Below are 19,754 nucleotides of genomic sequence, written 5' to 3'. Positions count from 1 at the left end.
GAAGTGGTATTGGTGTCATAGCATCGGGGAACTTTTACCAACATCGATACTTTTATCAGTGCGTTCGGGTGCTGAGCTCCTGGCCATGCAAGATAAATTTCACTGTTCTGTATATAAGGAGAAGCATAACACGAGGCCCCGACCGATTAATCGGACTATTAAATCTGATTATGGCCCTTTGAATACCATGCAAAGTAAATTGGTCTGGTTAAAAGGGCCGCATGGAAACTTTCAACTATTTGTCCAAACGATTTGCTGACTCGGGGAATTTGCCACCGTCTGCCAACATCAGGCTGCTTCCCACATACCACTCCTACCTGCACACACATAGACTCTATTCACACATGCACACTAACACACACACACACACACACACACACACACACACACACACACACACACACACACACACACTCTCTCTGGAAGCACATGGACAAAATGCCCTACGACTACGGTGTCACTTGCAAGCTTGTGTCCACTTGTTGTTCAACAATATGGCATCACAGGGACATACCTGCTTTTAATAGTCCATACATGTAATGAAGAACAGATTCATATTTTTTTCATGAGGTGATGCAGGACTCACAGGCTTAACGTGGATTACATATTGATTCTTTGCAGTTCTCTGTAGATTGATTGACTTGATCAATGGTGACTGGTTTGAAGAGTCTAATGTGATTAATGTTGATTTTGTCAAGGCTTGAGGCAAGCCACTGAGCTGTGAAAGCTCTTGGTTTCAAAAGAAATTGCAAAGGCGAGTGACCGTATAAAGCACAAATCCAAAATTTTGGATGAAGAAGATTCAACAGATGTGTGTAGTGGATGCCATCAGATTTTGTTCATACACACCGCATCGAACTCGCTGAATGAGTGTAGTGTTGGCTCGTGAGTGAACGATTCGTTCAAAAAGAACGAATGTTTTCAGTGAACGAGAGTGAACGAAAAGATATAAAGATCTTTGTAGCCATGAAGGAAAAACTTGTTTGGACCCGTTTGAAAATCATTTATTTGATATGATATAAAGGAGATTTGGTCCTATTGATAGGGTATCCATCCAAACATGTTGGGTGTTCAAAGTTTCAACGGATAGTCCGAAGCAACCCTTTCCACAGTAGTCACCATGACAGGCGAACACCTGGTGGCGTCAGTGTGCCGAGCGCCGTTGGACGATCAGGAGAAGAAGATTTGAATCGACGGATATGATGTCAGGGCTTTAGGTCAATTGAAGACAGGTGTGCTCAAGCGGAGTTATCATATGCAGGTGCCACCGAGCTTGAGCGGCAAAGGAAGGAGGAATTTCAAAGGAGGAAAAGAGGCGAGCTCCAAATAAAAAGGCAGCAGGAGCAGGACGACATCATCCAGCTCAAAGCTAAGAAGAGGAGTTTGGAGATGGAGTTGGAAGCTGTGGTTAGTGATGTGAAGCGACTGGAGGCTCAATTGTAAAAGTTGCGCCAACCTGGGTGGAGATTTCAGGTCATTTTTTGTGTCTTAAAACTCAAGGGTAACAAACAACGGCAGATTTCTGACCGTTTGCGTGACATTCAAAATAAGAAGAAGCTTCCCAGGACTGAGCTGGACCTTATTAATCAGAGGAAAGATGCACGCCATCTTGACATCAAAAACATTCAGCAACAGATTGAGGTTAGTGTTGGTTTTCTTTCCAACTGTTTAGGATTACCATTTTGTTTGCTGAATGCAACAAAACTTTTTGACAGGAGTTCCAGAAGAAATTAGCCCTATTGACCCCAGAACAGAAAAGGCTGACAGAGACACTCCAAAGCATGGCGGTGAATAACCGGTCAGGTTGGTGTTGTTGGTGGTAATATTTATTTTGCAAACTGACACAAAAGACATCATAAGAAACACAAGAATGAGTATAGCGTGTAACCCAATGCAACGGTTGACACGTTAGTATTAATTCAAATACATTAAAATATATATCTTCTATAGTATTTGCCTCATAAATACCAGCTTTTTGTGCTGTCTCATCCTATGTTTGTAGTGTCCACCAACTCCAACTTGAAGCTCAATGTCAACCAGAAGCGAGGTGCATGCACAAACCTGAAAACTCAGTTGGAAGCCCTTGAGAGAGAAACTGCTGCCAAACTGGAAGAGCTGGACCGATATAACAAAAACATGCAGGTAGAATAAGGCAACATCATATGTCGCAACTTGACATGGCATCAGTTAAAAACCTTGCAGTCACATGAAATAGTGAGTCAATATGACTGTGTGTATGGGTCACACTGTGTCACGCTTTATGTAACTTAATTCCTCATAGCATTTATTTACTCAACAGCAGATAGTGGATACATTTAGTCTGTTAGTGACATTTGTGCTAGAATGCTAATTGCCAGTAAAGATCCAATCAATACATTTAATGCTTCAAAGCGGCATTGGTTAGTTCACCACATTTGAAATTCATCGGAAAGACGCCTTGTGCTTCAGTGCTGCTGGATTGGTTATCGACCAAGTTAATGCTTTTATGTCTGAGCGCAAACACAACTTGTCCATGAACTACAAAGTTTGATAATGTTCTCATATACAATTGTGTCCAACTTGCTTCCTCCTTTTTGACCTTATCTTTTGCTACCTTCAACTGTTGTTAGTTTCTTCTGCATCTTCCTCCTGTCCTCTTGTTGCACATCTTCCTTGTAACTTTGCAGCATGTGGGTGCTAACGACGCTTTGCTTGAGGCAGTCGTCTCACTGCTGGCCTGCCTGCGTAATCTCTTCTACCTGCTGAAGGTTTTCATTCTTCTTGTTGTTCTCAACTTTGAATATCTTTTATCGGCTGGTGTCATTGGCTATCCCCATTTTTTTATGTTTTGACCCCACCACCTTCACTCGTCTAACATGTATTTTTACTTTTACTCCTTTTGCTCAGCCCCTTACTTGTTAGTCCAGTCACCCCCTGTTTTTCATCTACATCAGGAACTAAAAGCGAATGCAGCAGGCAGCACTCGAACCTACGAAGCATCAAAGAGGACAAAAAGCAAGAGCTGATTCGAAAGAAGCAGGTGCACGAGGAGAGGAGGAAACTAGAAGAAGAGAGGAGGCGGCAGGAGGAGGAAGCTCAAAGGTCTTTTACACGTTTTCACAAGTGAAACGCCATCGAACCTGCTTTACGATTTTCACGTTCGTGTTTTCATCTGTTTTGCAGGCTTATCAAGCTAGAAAAGGAGCGTCAGTGGAAGGAGAAGTTGAGGAGGGATGAAGAGGAGCCCCAAAGAAGACTTCAGGAGGAACGTGAGGCCAAACAAAGGGAGGAGGAGGAGGAGAAAGAAAGGCAGGCTCTCATCCAGGCAGCAAAGTTGGAGGCCGAACGAGAGCTCAGGGCAAAGCAGGAGGAGGAGCGCAAGCGCAGAGAAGAAGAGGAGAGGAAGAAAAGGGAGGAGGAACGCCGGAGGCAAATAGAGAGACAGCGATAGGAGGAAGAGAGGAGAAAACTGGAGGAAGAGAGGAGGCAGTTGGAGGCTGAGAGGAAGAAGCTGGAGGAGGATAAAAGGATGGAGGAAAGGAAAAGGAAAGAAGAGGAGGAGCGACTGAAGCGGGAGGAGGAGAGAAGGAGGCTGGAGGAAGAACGCCTAAGGAAGCAAGAGCAGGAGGCAGAGGAGAGGAGACGGCTTGAAGAAGAACACAGAAAGGAGATGGAGCGGGTGGAGGAGGAAAGGCGGAGACAGAGGGCAGCCCAGGCAGCCGTCCGAGACTCTGAGGAGAGGAGGAGGTTGGAGGAGGAGGAGCGAAGGAGAAAAGAGCAGCAGGAAGAGGAGAGGCGAAAGAGGGAGGAAGAGAAACGGAAGCTTCAGCACCAACAGGAAGACGATCGGAGGAGGCGTGAGGAGGAACGAAAAAGAGCAGAGGAGGATAGAAAGAGGAAGGTGCAAGAAGAAGAGAAAGGAGCATCAGTCCAGTGGAGGAGGCAAGATTGACATTCAAGAGAAGCTCAACTCTCTGCTTCGAGGACTGGAGGAAAGGAAAGGTAAGTCAATACGACGTGAGATGATCAGATGATGAATGAGGAGCTTCTTGTTTGGTTCAAATTGCTCATGTGCCACCATAGGCCGGCAACCACGGACCATGCAATCCAGCAAGTCGGTGACTCTTACGCCGTTCAGGTCACTTTACCCGTTCACGGCGCGAATGGATGAAATCATCGAGGTATGATTGCAATCACCTCACAAGGGCTGCCCTCCGAAATCAAATCGATTATCTTTGCACTTAATATATTCTCTCCTCACTTTCCAACTCTCCGTCCTCTTCTGTTAGGTGGATGAGACTGTGGAGCCAGAGGAGGGTTGGTTGTATGGGCACAGACAAGGTCTGATGGGTTGGTTCCCAAAGAGCTACGTAGAGAGGGTGGGCCAGTCGGACTTGGCAGCCCCCGCGCCACCTCCGAAGTTGCCCATTCAGTCGCAGCTTTCTAATGCTCTTGAAGCGGCAAAAGTAGCTGGGACTAAATCTGCCTTCACCCCAACACACTCTCCAAACTCTACTCACTCTGACACACCAGGACAGGGAAGTTAGCTTTGTTGGATTTATTATAGGATGATATCACACACAATTGACATGGCTGACATAGCTTGCCTGGAGGAACTGTTACCATTTCAAACCACACCACGTCTAGAAAGCTTTTCTAAACGTACCTATATGGATACACCGTTTTTCTTTTATCAGCAGGTGGTAGGGAACCTGCTCGCCCAGGCCCTGTGCTCCTGGACCGCAAAGACGGACAACCATCTGAACTTTGAAAAGGACGATGTGATTCAGGTGCTAGGACAGCTGGTGGCTGGGAAACCTGAAGGGAGAACAGGGCTGGTTCCCCAAGTCTTACGTCACACTTGTGGGCGAAGGGGACAGTTCAGAGTATGTATTCAAATACCCAAAAAAAAAAGAACAAGATCGTTTTAACATGTTACAATATTTTTTTTCTGAAAGCCTTGGTGGCAAAACGTCATACAATCAAATTTGCACAATAGATAAGTTTAAGTCATAAAGTAAAGTTTATTTCAGCAACTCTGGGAAATATCATTAATACTGCTTTGTAGTACATATTAAATTCTCCTGTGTCTGAGTGTGTGTATATAATTAGCCTGCTAATATAAATTTACATGATAAATGATAAATATAACGATAAACGAATCTTAGATTATTAGAAGATAAAAATGGGATAACCCTGAATGTGTTTTCTGCCTACTCATCAACTGCCACTAGGCAGATTGAAGCCTTGGCATTTTCATTCATTTAAAGTCAAAAAGTCCCAATGATCATCGTCACACACACATCTGAGCAGCAGCGGAGCCCCATTTCAACCCCTTACACTGAGTGCCAAGCAGGGAAGAAATGGGTACCATTTTGATAATGGTCACTGGTATGACCCGGCCGGGGGATTGAACCCCCGACCTCCCAATCTCAGGGCGGACACTCTCCTCTCTGGCCACTGAGCTGGTAAAGTGCTTAACCAGTTGTTTATCATTGGACTTGTGACACATGAACTCAACAATGGAAGTGCATTCTATATCAAATTCCTTTTTCCCTTCCTCTTCAACGACTTCCTGCTCTTGATCCGTGACGAAATCCGTCGTCACTCGCGCGAACTGGAAGCCGTGGCTGACGGGGGCTGTCCTCAGACTGTTGAGGGCCAGGGACAAGGCTTTCAGAGCGGGGGATGAGGCTGGCTTGAGGACAGCGAGGGCCGACCTGTCCCGAGGCATCAAAGAAGCGAAGAAGGCGTTCTCGTGCAAGGTCTCCACCCACTTCAAGGACAGCAAGGACGCACGTAGCCTTTGGCGGGGCATTCAGACCATCACGGACTACAAGCCCGCGCCGAGGAGCTGTGAGGGCGACGTCCGTCTGCTGAACGATCTGAACCGCTTCTTTGCTCGCTTCGACGCCCAGAACAGCACTCGCCCGCTGAAGACCACTCCCCCCCCCACACGAGCAGCCCCTGCGCCTCTCTGCCGACGGTGTGAGGAGGGTGCTTGCCGCTATTGACACCCGTAAGGCGGCGGGCCCTGACAACATCCCGGGTCGAGCGCTGATGGACTTCGCTGGGGAGCTGTCGGGTGTCTTCACGGACATCTTTAACGTTTCCCTGCAGCAGGCCATCGTCCCCTCGTGTTTCAAGGCTGCCACCATCGTTCCTGTGCCGAAGAAACCTGCACCGTCCTGCTTCAATGACTACCGCCTCGTGGCACTGACGCCCATCATCATGAAGTGCTTTGAGCGGCTTGTCATGGAGCACATCAAGTCCGTTCTCCCCCCCCACCATTGACCCTTTCCAGTTTGCGTACCGTGCCAAGCGGTCCTCTGAGGATGCCATCTGCTCTGCCCTCCACTCGGCCCTCACCCACCTGGAGAGAAAGGACTCATATGTGAGGTTGCTGTTTGTGGACTTCAGCTCTGCCTTCAACACCATTGTGCCGCAGCGACTCATCTGCAAACTCGACGAGCTGGGCCTCAGTACCTCCCTCTGCAACTGGCTACTGGACTTCCTCTGTCAGAGGCCTCAGGTGGTGCGTGTTGGCGACAAAATCTCCGCCAGCATCACGCTGAGCACGGGGGCCCCCCAGGGCTGCGTGCTCAGTCCATTGCTCTTCACCCTGCTGACGCATGACTGCACTGCGACCTACAGCGACAACCGCATAGTGAAGTTTGCTGACGACATGACTCTGGTGGGTCTCATCACGAAGGGCGACGAGACTCGGTACAGGTCGGAAGTTGACCTTCTGACCACGTGGTGCAGGGACAACAACCTCCTGCTGAACGTCAATCAGACCAAGGAAATCGTTGTTGACTTCCGGAAGGGTCACACAACACACCTGCCGCTGATCATCGACGGTACTGTGGTGGAGAGGGTGAGCTGCACCAAGTTCCTGGGGGTGCACATCAGTGAGGACCTCTCCTGGTCCGCAAACACCTCGTCACTGGCAAAGAAAGCTCAGCGCCGCCTGTACTTCCTGCGGAAGTTCAGGCGTGCATGTGCTCCTCAGGCAGTCCTGTCTACATTCTACCGTGGCACCATTGAGAGCGTCCTCACCAGTTGCATCGCTGTCTGGGGTGGTAACTGCACTGAACAGAACTTGAAGGCCCTGCAGCGCATAGTGAATACGGCTGGTAAGATTATTGGTGCTTTGCTCCCCTCCCTGAAGGACATTTACACCGCCCATCTCGCCCGCAAGACAACCTCGATTGCCAGAGATGTGAGTCACCCGGCTCACTCTTTGTTTGACCTTCTGTCCTCTGGGAAGAGGTACAGGAGCCTGCGCTCCCGCACCACCAGACTCGCCAACAGCTTCTTTCTCCAGGCTGTTAGGGCCCTGAACTCGCTACCCCCTTCTGCGTAGCGTGCGGCACTGTTGCGCTATTTTCTGGAATGTCTGCTGTACGCGCACTTGCTCCTTTTTTTTTTGCTCCTCTTATTTACTTATTTGTTGTGTTATTTATTCATTATTTATTCAGCACGCTTTTGTTATCCTTGTTTACTTGTTTGTCTGTTGTGGGCCATGTCTTGTCACCGTGGGTATAGGGGGGAACGAAATCTCGGTTTCTTTGTGTGTCTTTGGCATGTGGAGAAATTGACAATAAAGCTGACTTTGACTTTGACTTGACTCACTCAGGGAAACAATTCACCTCATCTGGCATTGATAAACTGTTCAGCACCTAGAACAACACACACCTCAAAATGTACAAGCCGGTAAGACACAAAATATCATGCTGTCAATCAACTTGACGTAGTTTTTATTCTCATTATTTTTTATTTGCATTGATATCTGCTGACTGTGTTTTCCTGCAGCCTATTATGCTCAATGAAGTTTTGGTGAAACTGCCGTATCCTTCTCGTGACGATCCCGTCTTCCACGTCTCGCACATCGACACGGTTTACAAACCGACGACGGAGAACATCAATGAACGGTAGCCATGCACACAAACACACGTACGCCTGAATAGCATGTTGTGCGTTGAACATGTGCATTCAAAACTTTCAAGAAGGTCAAATTAAATGAACCTGTTAATGTTAAACTGTTTGTGAGTCGTATATGTGTAATTTAGGCAGCCAAAATGATCAATCTGATGAAATGTGCTGAGACTTGATATTGACTCTTCAGATGCGCTATTCTTTCGAGTCCAATTAAAAAGCCTACCGCACTAATTGCCCTCATATGTGTGTGTGTGTGTGTGTGTGTGAGATGTGTTCAGGTACACCCACTTGGCATCCATGTGTGACTAGACCACAGTGTGGGGGACCTGATGCTAAGCCGACATGACAGACGCAAATAATGTCTGCTCCCGTTATCTTCTCTTCCCCCTCGGCCCTGCAGGAACCTTTTAAAGGGCCAAACACTGATACAAACACTCATGCACAGAGATGCACATATATATATACAGTATGCCGTGGGTATGAGCCGTGTACCAACTGCACACATATGTATGCCCGTGTAACATGACGTTGCACAATCCAAAATTCTAAGAATGACTACTGTTGGATTTTGTCCACAATTTAGGGAGCGCGTTATCTGCGCTTCACGGCAAAAGCCATTGCCAATCACCTGTTATCTAATTTACTCACTGTGTGCTCGTTTGATTTCTTCAGATTTCGGAAAATGCTAAGACACTGAAGCAGAAATTAGACTTACACAGGTTGGTTGAGTTCAATCACAATTCTTGTTCAAAAAGCTCTGTCTTCAGGAAAGTACAATACAGCGCTGGGCCTTTCAAGAGCGGAAAGTCTCCATTCAGAAAAGGCAACATTCAACATTTTTTGGTCAGCTTATATTCAGTTGCACATGCCAGCGTGGGCCGAGTTTGATGGGTGATGAGTCTTTGGGGCGGGGCAAGTTCGCAGGAGAGTCTAATTCCATGGGAGTGGGTGCTGGTTCGGTGAGAGCTGGTTCCGTGGGGTTGGGTGCTGATTATGGGCGATTCGATGTGTGGGAGCTGTTGTTTTCCTTTCCGTCTTTCGGCCTTGACGATCATCTTTGGCTGGGCTGTCTCCCTCTGGCACCTGCTGGTTTTATCTCCAAGTGACCTTCCTGTAAACATTCTCCTCCATTCTTGCACATAGACTGTCTCACCTAATTCTTTCAGTTTTGTCATTTTGTACGAAATTATGTGAGCTTTTGGCTGTGACATCATTAATCTATTACTGTTCCCTGACTATGCAAAGTTGGTTCTTTTGATCTCCATGTACTTGCTTACGTCACCATGCTTTCAACCATATCTTTTCTTTGTTAGGCAAAATATTTCCCTCTGTCCAGAACGTTCAGTAGTAATCGAAAACTGGCGTCTAACATTCGTCAAAACATAAGCTACAATCAAGTACTGAACATTTTTAAACGACTTTGGCAGTGTCCGTGATTTAGAAAATCATCAGGCATGCATTACACAGTTCCTTAAGGGTCATTAAGCTATTTAGGCAATATATCAAAAGACATTTGTCATTTCAAAGTGCTCAGAAATATATATTAGATCATAAAGTTAGAAAAACCTTTCTCATTACCACTTATCAAAAATGTCTAGTTATGTCTTCTTTATTGATTTGGTGTGTAGGTATAATTATATGCTTAAAATGTTTCTTTTATTTATTTAACATGTGAATATGCTTGTCTGCTTATGTACTTTATTCAATGAGGTTTGAGCATATCTGTTTTTGTAGCTAGGCAGGACTTTTTGTATTTCGACCTCATTCCTTCACTACTCTACTAGTTTTGCAACACTATAATTACCTGAATAGTATACAATTGCACTTGAAACACCATTGTTTTGAGGCAAAATGCTGCATTCAAGATTTCTGATATATATATATATATATATATATATATATATATATATATATATATATATATATATATATATATATATAAATAAATAAAAACTTGGATTTATATTTTTAAATGGTCTAAATGCTCAATTCACAAAGCAAACGAGCCACTTGCACAGAGCACACCTACGGAAGCCCAACAAGCATGAAGGAAGCGGTGGTTCATTTCTTCAATTCGCATCGTATTCGTGATAAAGAAAGTTATTTTGGCCTTTTTTCCATCTAGTATTTTATTTGACGACTTTATTTAATTTCATCGTGTTCGTTTTATTCATATGGTTCATTTAAATCAGTAATTAACTGAATACTAGGTTGGGCCTATCGTAATGCGCAGGTTAGTGATGTGCATTCCAGTTCTTTTAGGTGAACGGATCTTTAAAATCAGTTCACTCATAAGATTCGTTCAAACGAATCGTTCAACGAATCCCCCCCACACACAAACACACAAAATGATAAGGCTTTTTTTTTTTTTAATAATATCCAGTGGAAATAACCCATACACATTAAACAATACAACTACCCCAAAATTATTATATATGATAATAATTAATAATAATAATTCCTTCCGAATCGTTCACTCACCGGCCAACATTAGCGCGGGCGTAATCACATGCCGGCTGTCTCCATTCTAAATTGCGGTGAAAAACATGAGGTAAGAACGATGTATTATAAATTAACTACTACCAACAATCGTAATAATATGGAGAGTTAAATAATAAACAACTTTATTAAATTATTCGATGAACTATTGTCGTACTAATATTGGTAGTGTTGTAGTAATTGTTCTCGTTCGCGCGCAGCTTAGCGCTAACAGCATTCGGAGCAACACGACGGAGTTTTAGCTTGTAGCTTGGCCTACCATCCTTTACGATTTTTTCCCCCTCTAAACTGCCCTACAAATGTATGGAAATGGTGTGTACTGTTAGAATGGTTTATAGACTTGCCCCTGAAAATGGGCAAACCTAAAGGTAAGTCTCGTTAAAAATGTGTTTATCTCGTTTATTTGAAAATATGATGTGCCGTGTTGCTTCGTTTTCAATTGGTTGATGTTAATAAAGTATTTTTGGTGTCTTTGACTGCCCAAAAGTGTTAATAACCAGCTGGAATATTCTAGAATATTAATATTGCCATATTGTGGCCGAGTTTAACTGTGAACTGCGCAGGTGTGTGTAATCAATTGGCGGCTGTCTCCTTTTTAAATTGCGTTGAAACGCATGAGGTAAGAACGATATTAACTACTACCAACAATTGTAATAATATGGAGAGTTGAATAATAAACAACTTTATTAAATGATACGATAAACTATTGTACTAATATTGGTAGTATTGTAGCAATTGTTCTCGTTCGCGCGTCGGCGCGAACACAGCATTCGGGGCAACACGACGGAGTTTTAGCTTGTAGCTTGGCCTACCATACTTCACATTTTTTTCCCTCTAAACTGCTCTACAAATGTATGGAAATGGTGTGTAATAGAATGATTTATAGGGTTGCCCTTAAATATGGGCAAAGCTAAAAGTATGTCTCGTGAAAAATGTGTTTATCTCGTCTATTTGAAAATATTATGTGCCGTGTTGCTTCGTTTTCAATTGATGTTCATACAGTATTCTAGTGTCTTTGACTGCCCAACAGTGTTGATAACCTGCTGGAATATTAATATTGCCATATTGTGGCCGAGTTTGAGGGTTTAAGCGTTTTAGAGAAGTAATGTTAATCTAATTTCATATTACTGTATTGGCCCAAATATAATTTTTTTGTTTCTTTAATTGCATTGCAGAAAATAAAGAACTTTATCACAATATTCTAATTTCCCGTGACAGTCCTGTATATTATGTATACTAATAACTGATTGAAGTTTAGTGGCTCAACTCTTTGTATTATACTGAAGCATGAAATCATTATGTACAACCCTTTCTGTAATTCTTTACATTCTTTTCAATTATGCTATTACTGTAGGTTTTTATGAAGTAAAAAACAAACAAAATAAACTATTTTTGTTTTGTATTGTTTTTTTTAGGGGCCTGCGCGAGTTGCATTTGCCTGCATTTCAATGGTGTAGTGGATGCTCCATGTGTGTTCATTTGGAGTTCCAAAATTACGTCAGCCATTATGATCTGAATACTTGAGAACAGGAAACAAGTAAGTCATTATCACTCATTTACAAAAGTCACACTTTACGACAAGTATTTTAGCATCTCCCAGATGTTTTAGTTTTGTCTGAGCTTAATGTTAACATACAATGCTAACAATTATAGATCAATGTTGCAGTCTTTATAACTCCAATATAACACCAATATTTGATCACAAACTTTGCAGCAACACTTATAGGCAGAAAATATAACAATACTCACGCGCATATATTATGTATACTAAAAATTGATTGATGTTTAGTGGCTCAAATATGCTGGTGACTGCGAACCACCCAATACAGATTTGACACAGTATGTGAAGAAAATGTGATGAATGCTAAGCTTGGTTAGCTTGATGCTAACGCATTATTGAAAGCACCATCGACAGACTAACACAACCAGCATCAGTCTTTTGTTTGCGGCTATGTCATGTGCCTGCATCTGGTTGAAACTGCCCACCCCTGCCCTGCCCTGCGCCTGCGTTGAGATCAGTGTTTCTCAATCATTTTCTGAGATGCCCCCCCCAGGGAGAAGAAAACATTTTACGCCACCCCCAAGCTTGTACCCTTATTAACATTAAACTTTAATGTTTCTTTAATGATTAAAGAAAACAAAAAATAAATAAAAAAGAAAGATCAACTTACAATAAAGAATAACATTGTTTTTTAGTTTGTAACAGAACAGATTCAATGTGCATCACTTTGCCTGAAATTAAGATAAATTATGATTATTTAAATGCTAAACATTCTTGACCAACTGCGATTTTTATGCTAAAAAAATACAATAAAATAATAATTAACATACATAATATTAAATAACAGCAATAAATAATATTCAATTCAAAGTAATTAGCACCATTAACTCTGGAGCACAATATATAAAACATTTTAACCTACAAAACAAAAATAAATAAAACAATTTGTGCTGTTTTTTTTAATGAAAATAAGGCAGCATGACGGAGACCATATATCCACGGCTGCAGGTAGTATCAGCTTTTCTACAAAAGTGTTGATAACCAGCTGGATTATTATTATTGACATATTGTGGCCGAGTTTAAGCGTTTTAGAGAAGTAATGTTAATCTAATTTCACATGTTGTATACTTTTGCTTAATTTTTTAATTATTTTTGTTTATTTTCACATACAAAAACATTTAAAATGTACATAGATTAAATACATGTGAAAAAGAATGTCTAAAAAACCCTCCAGGGGCTTGCAAAGTAGCATTCTCCAGAAATATGAATACATTTAAGGTAAAATTTCAATGGATAGAGAAATATGCATCCTAATACATGTCATACAGATGAAAAAAGAAACATTAATAACAGGGATAAGGCATACAACAATAGGGAAAAAGCACACCAAAACTATAACTAAAGAGAATAATGAATGGATCCAGCCAGGTTCATTTAGCATACCATATGGAAAGTATTTAGTCTCTAAGATAAGTGATTTCAGAGCCTTCTTAAATTGGTGAGAAAAGTCCCATAAAAATAGTGGAAGCGAATTGTAAATCTTTGACCCTCTGTAGCCTAGTATGTTAAATTGAGTTTGGGCTGTACGGGCTATTGGTGGTCTGAGGTCATTTGAGCTGCATGTGGGGTAATTATGGACCTGAGAATTCTGTCTAAATAAGTTATGAAAAAATAGGGGAAGGGTTCTCCCCAATGAGCCATGAAGCAAGAGACCAATTTGAAGATGATTGACTTGAAAAACAGTGAGGATACTTAGCTGAGTAAAAAGAGGCTGAGATGAACGTTTCGGATGTACACAACATATTACTCTTAGAGCTCGTTTCTGCAGACCATATATAGGCTCAAGTCTGTTACAAGCATGAAATCATTATGTGCAAGCTGTTTTTATTTAATTATTTACATTCTTTTCAATTATGCTATGACTGTAGGTTTTTATAACGTAAAAAATAAATTAAATGAACTATTTTCCTTTTGTAATTTTTTTTAGGGGGCTGCACGAGTTGCATTTGCCTGCCTTTCAATGGTCTACTGTAAATTCCATATGTTCATTTGGAGTTCCAAAAATTACGTCAGCCATTATGATCTGAATACTTGAGAAGAACAGCAACAAGTAAGTCATTATTTCTCATTTACAAAAGTCACACTGTACGACAAGTATTTTAGCAACTCCCGGATGTTTTAGCTTTGTCTGAGCTTAATGCTAACATACAATGCTAACAATTCTAGATTAATGTTGCAGTCATATAACTCCAATATAACTGATATTTGAACACAAACTTTACAGCAACACTTGTAGGCAGAAAATATAACTAAACTCAGAGGCATATATTATGTATACTAAAAAGTGATTGAAGCTTAGCGGCTCAAATATTTTGGTGATTGCGAACCACCCAATACAGATTTGACACAGTGTGTGAAGAAAATGTGATGAATGCTAAGCTTGGTTAGCTTGATGCTAACGCATTATGGAAAACACCATCGACAGACTAACACAACCATGCTAACAATTCTAGATTAATGTTACAGTCATTATAACTCCAATATATCACTGATATTTGAACACAAACTTGGCAGCAACACTTGTAGGCAGAAAATATAACAATACTCACAGCATACAATATATTATGTATACCAAAAACTGATTGAAGCTTAGTGGCTCAAATATTTTGGTGGCTGCGAACCACCCAATACAGATTTGACACAGTATGTGAAGAAAATGTGATGAATGCTAAGGTTGGTTAGCTTGATGCCAACGCATCAATGGTGGAAAACACCATCGACAGATTAACGCAACTAGCATAAGTCTTTTGTGTGCGGCTATGTCATGTGCCCGCATCTGGTTGAAACTGCCCACCCTTGCCCTACCCTGCCCTACCCTGCCCACCCCTGCCCTGCCCTGCCCTGCCATGCCCTGCGCCTGCGCTTAGTTCAGTGCTGCTCAATCAATTCCCTGATGCCCCCAGGGACAAAAAAACATTTTGAGCCCCCCACGCTTGTACCCTTATTAACATTAAACTTTAATGATTCTTCAATGATTAAAGCAAACAAAATTAAATATAAAGGAAAGATCAACTTACAGTAAAGAATAACTTTATTATAACATTGTTTTTGTGTCTAACAAAACAGATTGAATGTGCATCACTTTGCCTGAAATTAAAAAATAAATTATGAATTTTTAAACTCTAAACATTCTTGACCAACTGCTGAATGCTGAAGAAAATACAATAAAATAATGAGCAAACATAATATAAACATAACATTGCCCTGCCCTGGCCTACCCTGCCCACCCCTGCCCTGCGCCTGTGCTTAGTTCAGTGCTGCTCAATCAATTCCCTGATGCCCCCCAGGGAGAAAAAAACATTTTGAGCCCCCCACGCTTGTACCCTTATTAACATTAAACTTTAATGATTCTTCAATGATTAAAGCAAACAAAATTAAATAAAAAGGAAAGATCAACTTACAGTAAAGAATAACTTTATTATAACATTGTTTTTGTGTCTAACAAAACAGATTGAATGTGCATCACTTTGCCTGAAATTAAAAAATAAATTATGAATTTTTAAACTCTAAACATTCTTGACCAACTGCTGAATGCTGAAGAAAATACAATAAAATAATGAGCAAACATAATATTAAATGAAATAACAGCAATAATTAATATTCAATTCAAAGTAAGGAGCACAATATTTAAAACATTTTATCCTACAAAACAAAAGTAAATAAAATGATTTCCTTATGAATGTAAATGAGGCAGCATGATGGAGACCATATCCACGACTGCAGGTAGGTCTTCTGCAATGGTGTTTTTTTTTGTTTGCCTGAAATTAAAAAATAAATTATGAATTTTTAAACTCTAAACATTCTTGACCAACTGCTGAATGCTGAAGAAAATACAATAAAATAATGAGCAAACATAATATTAAATGAAATAACAGCAACAATTAATATTAAATTCAAAGTAAGGGGCACAATATTTAAAACATCATATCCTACAAAACAAAAGTAAATAAAATGATTTCTTTTTTAATGTAAATGAGGCAGCATGACGGAGACCATATCCACGACTGCAGGTAGGTCTTATGCAATGGTGTTTTTTTTGTTGTTGTTGCACTGAGCAATTTGGTACGCTGCCTTGGAATTTCCTGGATGAAGCCAGGACTGCTTCGAATGCGTCAGAACTGCCTTGGATGAGCCTTGAAATTGCCTTGAATGCGCCTCGGATGTGCTTGGACACTGGGATCGCCTTGGTCACGCCTGGACAACGCCGGAGAACCACCTTGTATGCGCCTGGACGACGCCGGGACCCCCTTGGATGCACCTGGATGGAGCTGGGATCGCACTGGATGCGCTTGGACGACACCGAGTCCGGCTTGTATGCGCCTGGACGACGCCGGGATTGCCTTGGATGCGCCTGGACAATGCCAGGACTGCCTTGGATGCGCCTTGAATGCGCCTGGGCGAGGCCGGGACCGCCTTGGATATGCTTTGGATGCGCCAGGACAACGCGGAGACCGCCTTGAATGCGCCTGGACGCCGCTGGGACTGCCTTGGATGTGCCTGGACGACACCGGGAAAGCCTTGGATGCGCCTGGATGACGCCGGGACAGATTTGAATGCGCCTGGTTGACGCCAAGCTCAGCTTGGATGCGCCTGGACGACGGCGGGATCACTTTGGATGCTTCTGGATGACGCCGGGATCACCTTAGATGCGCCTCGACAATGCTTGGACCACATTGGATGCGCCTGTAAAACACCAAGACCACCTTGGATGCGCCTTGGATACCCTTGGACGACACCAGGACCACCTAGGATGCCCCTAGACGACTTGAAATGTGGCTTGAAATGTGCCTCGGATGCACCTTGGATGCACCTAATCGACGCCAGGACAACCTTGGATGTGCCCAGACGATGCCAGGACTGCCCTGGATGTGCCTGGAAGACGCTGGGACCACCTTGTACCCGCCTAGACGATGCCGGGATCACTTTGGATGCACCTGGACCATGCCAAGACTGCCTTGGATGCAGCTGGACGAAGCCGAGACTGTCTTGGATGGAGCTGGACAAAGCCAGGACTGCCTTGCATGCGCCTGGACGACGCTGGAACGGCCTTGGTTGCGCCTGGACGAAACCGGGACCGCCTTGTATGCGCCTGGACGACGCCGGGGCAGCCTTGTGTGGGCCTGGACAAAACCAGGAGCGCGTCTGATGCTCCTGGATGACTCCGGTACAGCCTTAGGTGTGCCTGGACGACGTCAGAACTGCCTGGGATGTACCTGGACGACGCTTGGACCGCCTTGAATGCACCTTGGACATGCCTGGAAGAGGAAGGGACCATCTTGCATGCGCCTGGACGATGCAGGAACCGCCTGGGATGCGCCTTGTATGCGCCTGGATGGAGCCGGGATCACCTTGGATGCGCCTGGATGATGCTTGGACCGCCTTGGATGCGCCTGGATGACACTGGGACCGCCTTGGATGCGTCATGGATGCGCCTGGACTAAAGCGAGATCACCTTGGATGCGTATGGACGACGCCGGGACCGCCTTGGTTGCGTTTGGACGACACCTGGACCGCCTTGCTTGCGCCTGGACGTCGCCGGGACCGCCTTTGGTGCGCCTGGACGATGCCAAGGCGCCTAGATAATTCTGAGACCCCCTTGGATGCGCCTGGACGACACTGGGACCGTCTTGGATGTGCCTGGACGACGCTGGGATTGCCTTGGATGCCCTTTGTGACCTCTGGACTGCCCTTGATGCGCCTGGAACACACCGGGACCGCGTTGGATGCGCCTGGACGACGCCGGGACCGCCTTGGTTGCGCCTGTACGACGCAGGGACGGCCTTGGATGCGTCTGGACGATGCCGGGACGGCCTTGGATGCGCCATGATTGCGCCTTGGATGCGCCTGGACGACACCAGGACCTCCTTAGGTGTGCATGGATGATGCCTGGACCACCTTGGATAAGACTTGGATGCGCTTGGGCAACTTCGGGACTGCCTTGGATGCGCCTGGACGTCGCCGGGACTGTCTTGGATGCGGCTCGGATAAGCCTTGGATGCGCCTGGTCGACGCCGAGACTACCTTGGATACGCCATCTATGTGCCTTGGATTCGCCTGGGTGAAGCCGCGACCGCCTTGGATAGGCCTGAAAGACGCCGGTATCACCTTGGATGCGCCTGGACAAAGCCGGGACTGCCTTGGATGCGTCTGGATCACGCCGTTACCTGCTTGTATGCACCTGGACGAAGCCCGGACTGCCTTAGATGTGCCTTGGAAGCGCCTGGATGATGGAGGGACTGACTTGGCTGCGGCTCGGCTGCGGCTGGGCTGCGGCTCGGCTGCGGCTGGGCTGCGGCTCGGCTGCGGCTGGGCTGCGGCTCGGCTGCGGCTCGGCTGCGGCTCGGCTGCGGGTAACGCCTTGGACATGCTTTGGATGAACCTGGAAGACACCGGGACTGCCTTGGATGCGCCTGGACGACGCCGGGACTTCTTTGGATGTGCCTTGGTTGCGCCTGGACAACGCCGGACTGCCTTGGATGCTGCTTGGATGCTGCTTGGATGCGCCTCGGATGCGCCTCTGATGCGCCTCTGATGCGCCTGTACGACACCAGGACCGCCTTGGATGTGTCTGGACGTTGCTGGGACCGTCTTGGATGTGCTTTTGATGTGCCTGTCAAGGCTGCACCTTGGATGCCCCTGGACGACGCCGGGACTTATTTGGATGTGCCTTGGTTGCGCCTGGACGACGCCAGGACCGCCTAGGATGTGCCTCGGATGCGTCATGGATGCGCCTGGATTATGGCAAGACTGCCTTGGATGCTCCTGGACGACGCAGGGACTGCCTTTGTTGCGCCTAGACGACACCGGGACCACCTCGGATGCACTTTGGATGCGCCTGATCGGCGCTGGGACAGTCTTGGATGTGCCTGGACGATGCTGGGATTGCCTTGGATGCGTCTAGTGACCTCTGGAACGCCTTGGATGTGCCTGGACAACGCCTGGACCGCCTTGTATGCGCCTGGACGATCCTGGGACCGCCTTTGTGGCGCCTGGACGACATTGGGACCACCTTGGATGCGCGTAGACGATGCTGGGACTGCCTTTGATGCGCGTTTGATGCGCCTGTGCGACACCAGGACCGCCTTGAATGTGCCTGAACGACGCCGACATCGTCTTGGATGTGGCTTGGATGCGCCCGGACGACGCCTGGACCGCCTTGGAATGAGCCTGGACGACGCCGGGATCTCCTTGGATGAGGTTGGATAACTCAGGGACTGCCTTGGATGAGCCTGGATAACGCCGCGACCGCCTTGGATAGGCCTGAAAGACGCCGGTATCACCATAGATGCGCCTGGACAAAGCCGGGACTGCCTTGGATGCGTCTGGATCACGCTGTGACCTACTTGTATGCACCTGGACGAAGCCGGGACTCCCTTAGATGTGCCTTGGATGCGCCTGGATGATGCAGGGACTGCCTTAGATGAGCCTTGGATGCGCCTGGATGATGCAGGGACTGCCTTGGCTGCGGCTCGGCTGCGGCTCGGCTGCGGCTCGGCTGCGGCTCGGCTGCGGCCCGGCTGCGGCTCGGCTGCGGCTGGGCTGCGGCTCGGCTGCGGCTCGGCTGCGGCTCGGCTGCGGGTTACGCCTTGGACATGTTTCGGATGAACCTGGAAGACACCGGGACTGCCTTGGATGCGCCTGGACGACGCCGGGACTTCTTTGGATGTGCCTTGGTTGCGCCTAAACGACGCCAGGACCGCCTAGGATTCACCTGAAAAACGCCGGGACTGCCTTGAATGCGTCTTGTATGCGCCTGGACAACGCCGGGACTGCC

General features: G+C 45.4%; 1 protein-coding gene, 2 long non-coding RNA genes and 1 pseudogene across 6 annotated transcripts; all 4 read left to right on the top strand.

Moving 5' to 3' along the window:
• The first annotated feature begins 1,246 nt into the window (after positions 1 to 1,246).
• Positions 1,247 to 2,369, top strand: LOC148393940 (intersectin-2-like). Its single transcript, XM_088383761.1, has 4 exons — positions 1,247 to 1,407; positions 1,501 to 1,641; positions 1,716 to 1,803; positions 2,003 to 2,369. The coding sequence occupies exons 1-4, from the start codon at positions 1,390 to 1,392 to the stop codon at positions 2,149 to 2,151; spliced, it is 396 nt and encodes a 131-aa protein (XP_088239887.1). The 5' UTR covers positions 1,247 to 1,389; the 3' UTR covers positions 2,152 to 2,369.
• On the top strand, positions 2,344 to 5,180 carry LOC148393939 (uncharacterized; annotated as a pseudogene). Its single transcript, XR_015859959.1, has 5 exons — positions 2,344 to 2,356; positions 2,934 to 3,081; positions 3,163 to 3,981; positions 4,063 to 4,160; positions 4,269 to 5,180. The product of XR_015859959.1 is annotated as an uncharacterized LOC148393939 (transcript).
• Positions 5,181 to 7,527: 2,347 nt separating this feature from the next.
• On the top strand, positions 7,528 to 9,487 carry LOC148393938 (uncharacterized). Its single transcript, XR_015860075.1, has 3 exons — positions 7,528 to 7,695; positions 7,795 to 7,913; positions 8,199 to 9,487. It is a non-coding gene; the product is annotated as an uncharacterized LOC148393938 (long non-coding RNA).
• A 704-nt stretch (positions 9,488 to 10,191) lies between these two features.
• Positions 10,192 to 19,493, top strand: LOC148393937 (uncharacterized). 3 transcript variants are annotated; one of them, XR_015859726.1, is made up of 3 exons: positions 10,192 to 10,471; positions 11,835 to 11,956; positions 13,908 to 19,492. It is a non-coding gene; the product is annotated as an uncharacterized LOC148393937 (long non-coding RNA). The 3 variants fall into 3 exon arrangements; XR_015859728.1 differs by lacking the exon at positions 10,192 to 10,471 and adding an exon at positions 10,502 to 10,787 and having other exon boundaries at positions 13,908 to 19,493; XR_015859727.1 differs by lacking the exon at positions 10,192 to 10,471 and adding an exon at positions 10,809 to 11,038.
• The last annotated feature ends 261 nt before the right edge of the window (positions 19,494 to 19,754 follow it).

Source organism: Syngnathus floridae, chromosome 8 (assembly GCF_059516105.1).
Source record: "Syngnathus floridae isolate MCC-2025c chromosome 8, RoL_Sflo_1.0, whole genome shotgun sequence".
NCBI classification, from domain to species: Eukaryota; Metazoa; Chordata; class Actinopteri; order Syngnathiformes; family Syngnathidae; genus Syngnathus; species Syngnathus floridae.
The sequence above is the reverse complement of the archived record's forward strand: the minus strand, read 5'-3'. Positions and strand labels throughout refer to the sequence as shown.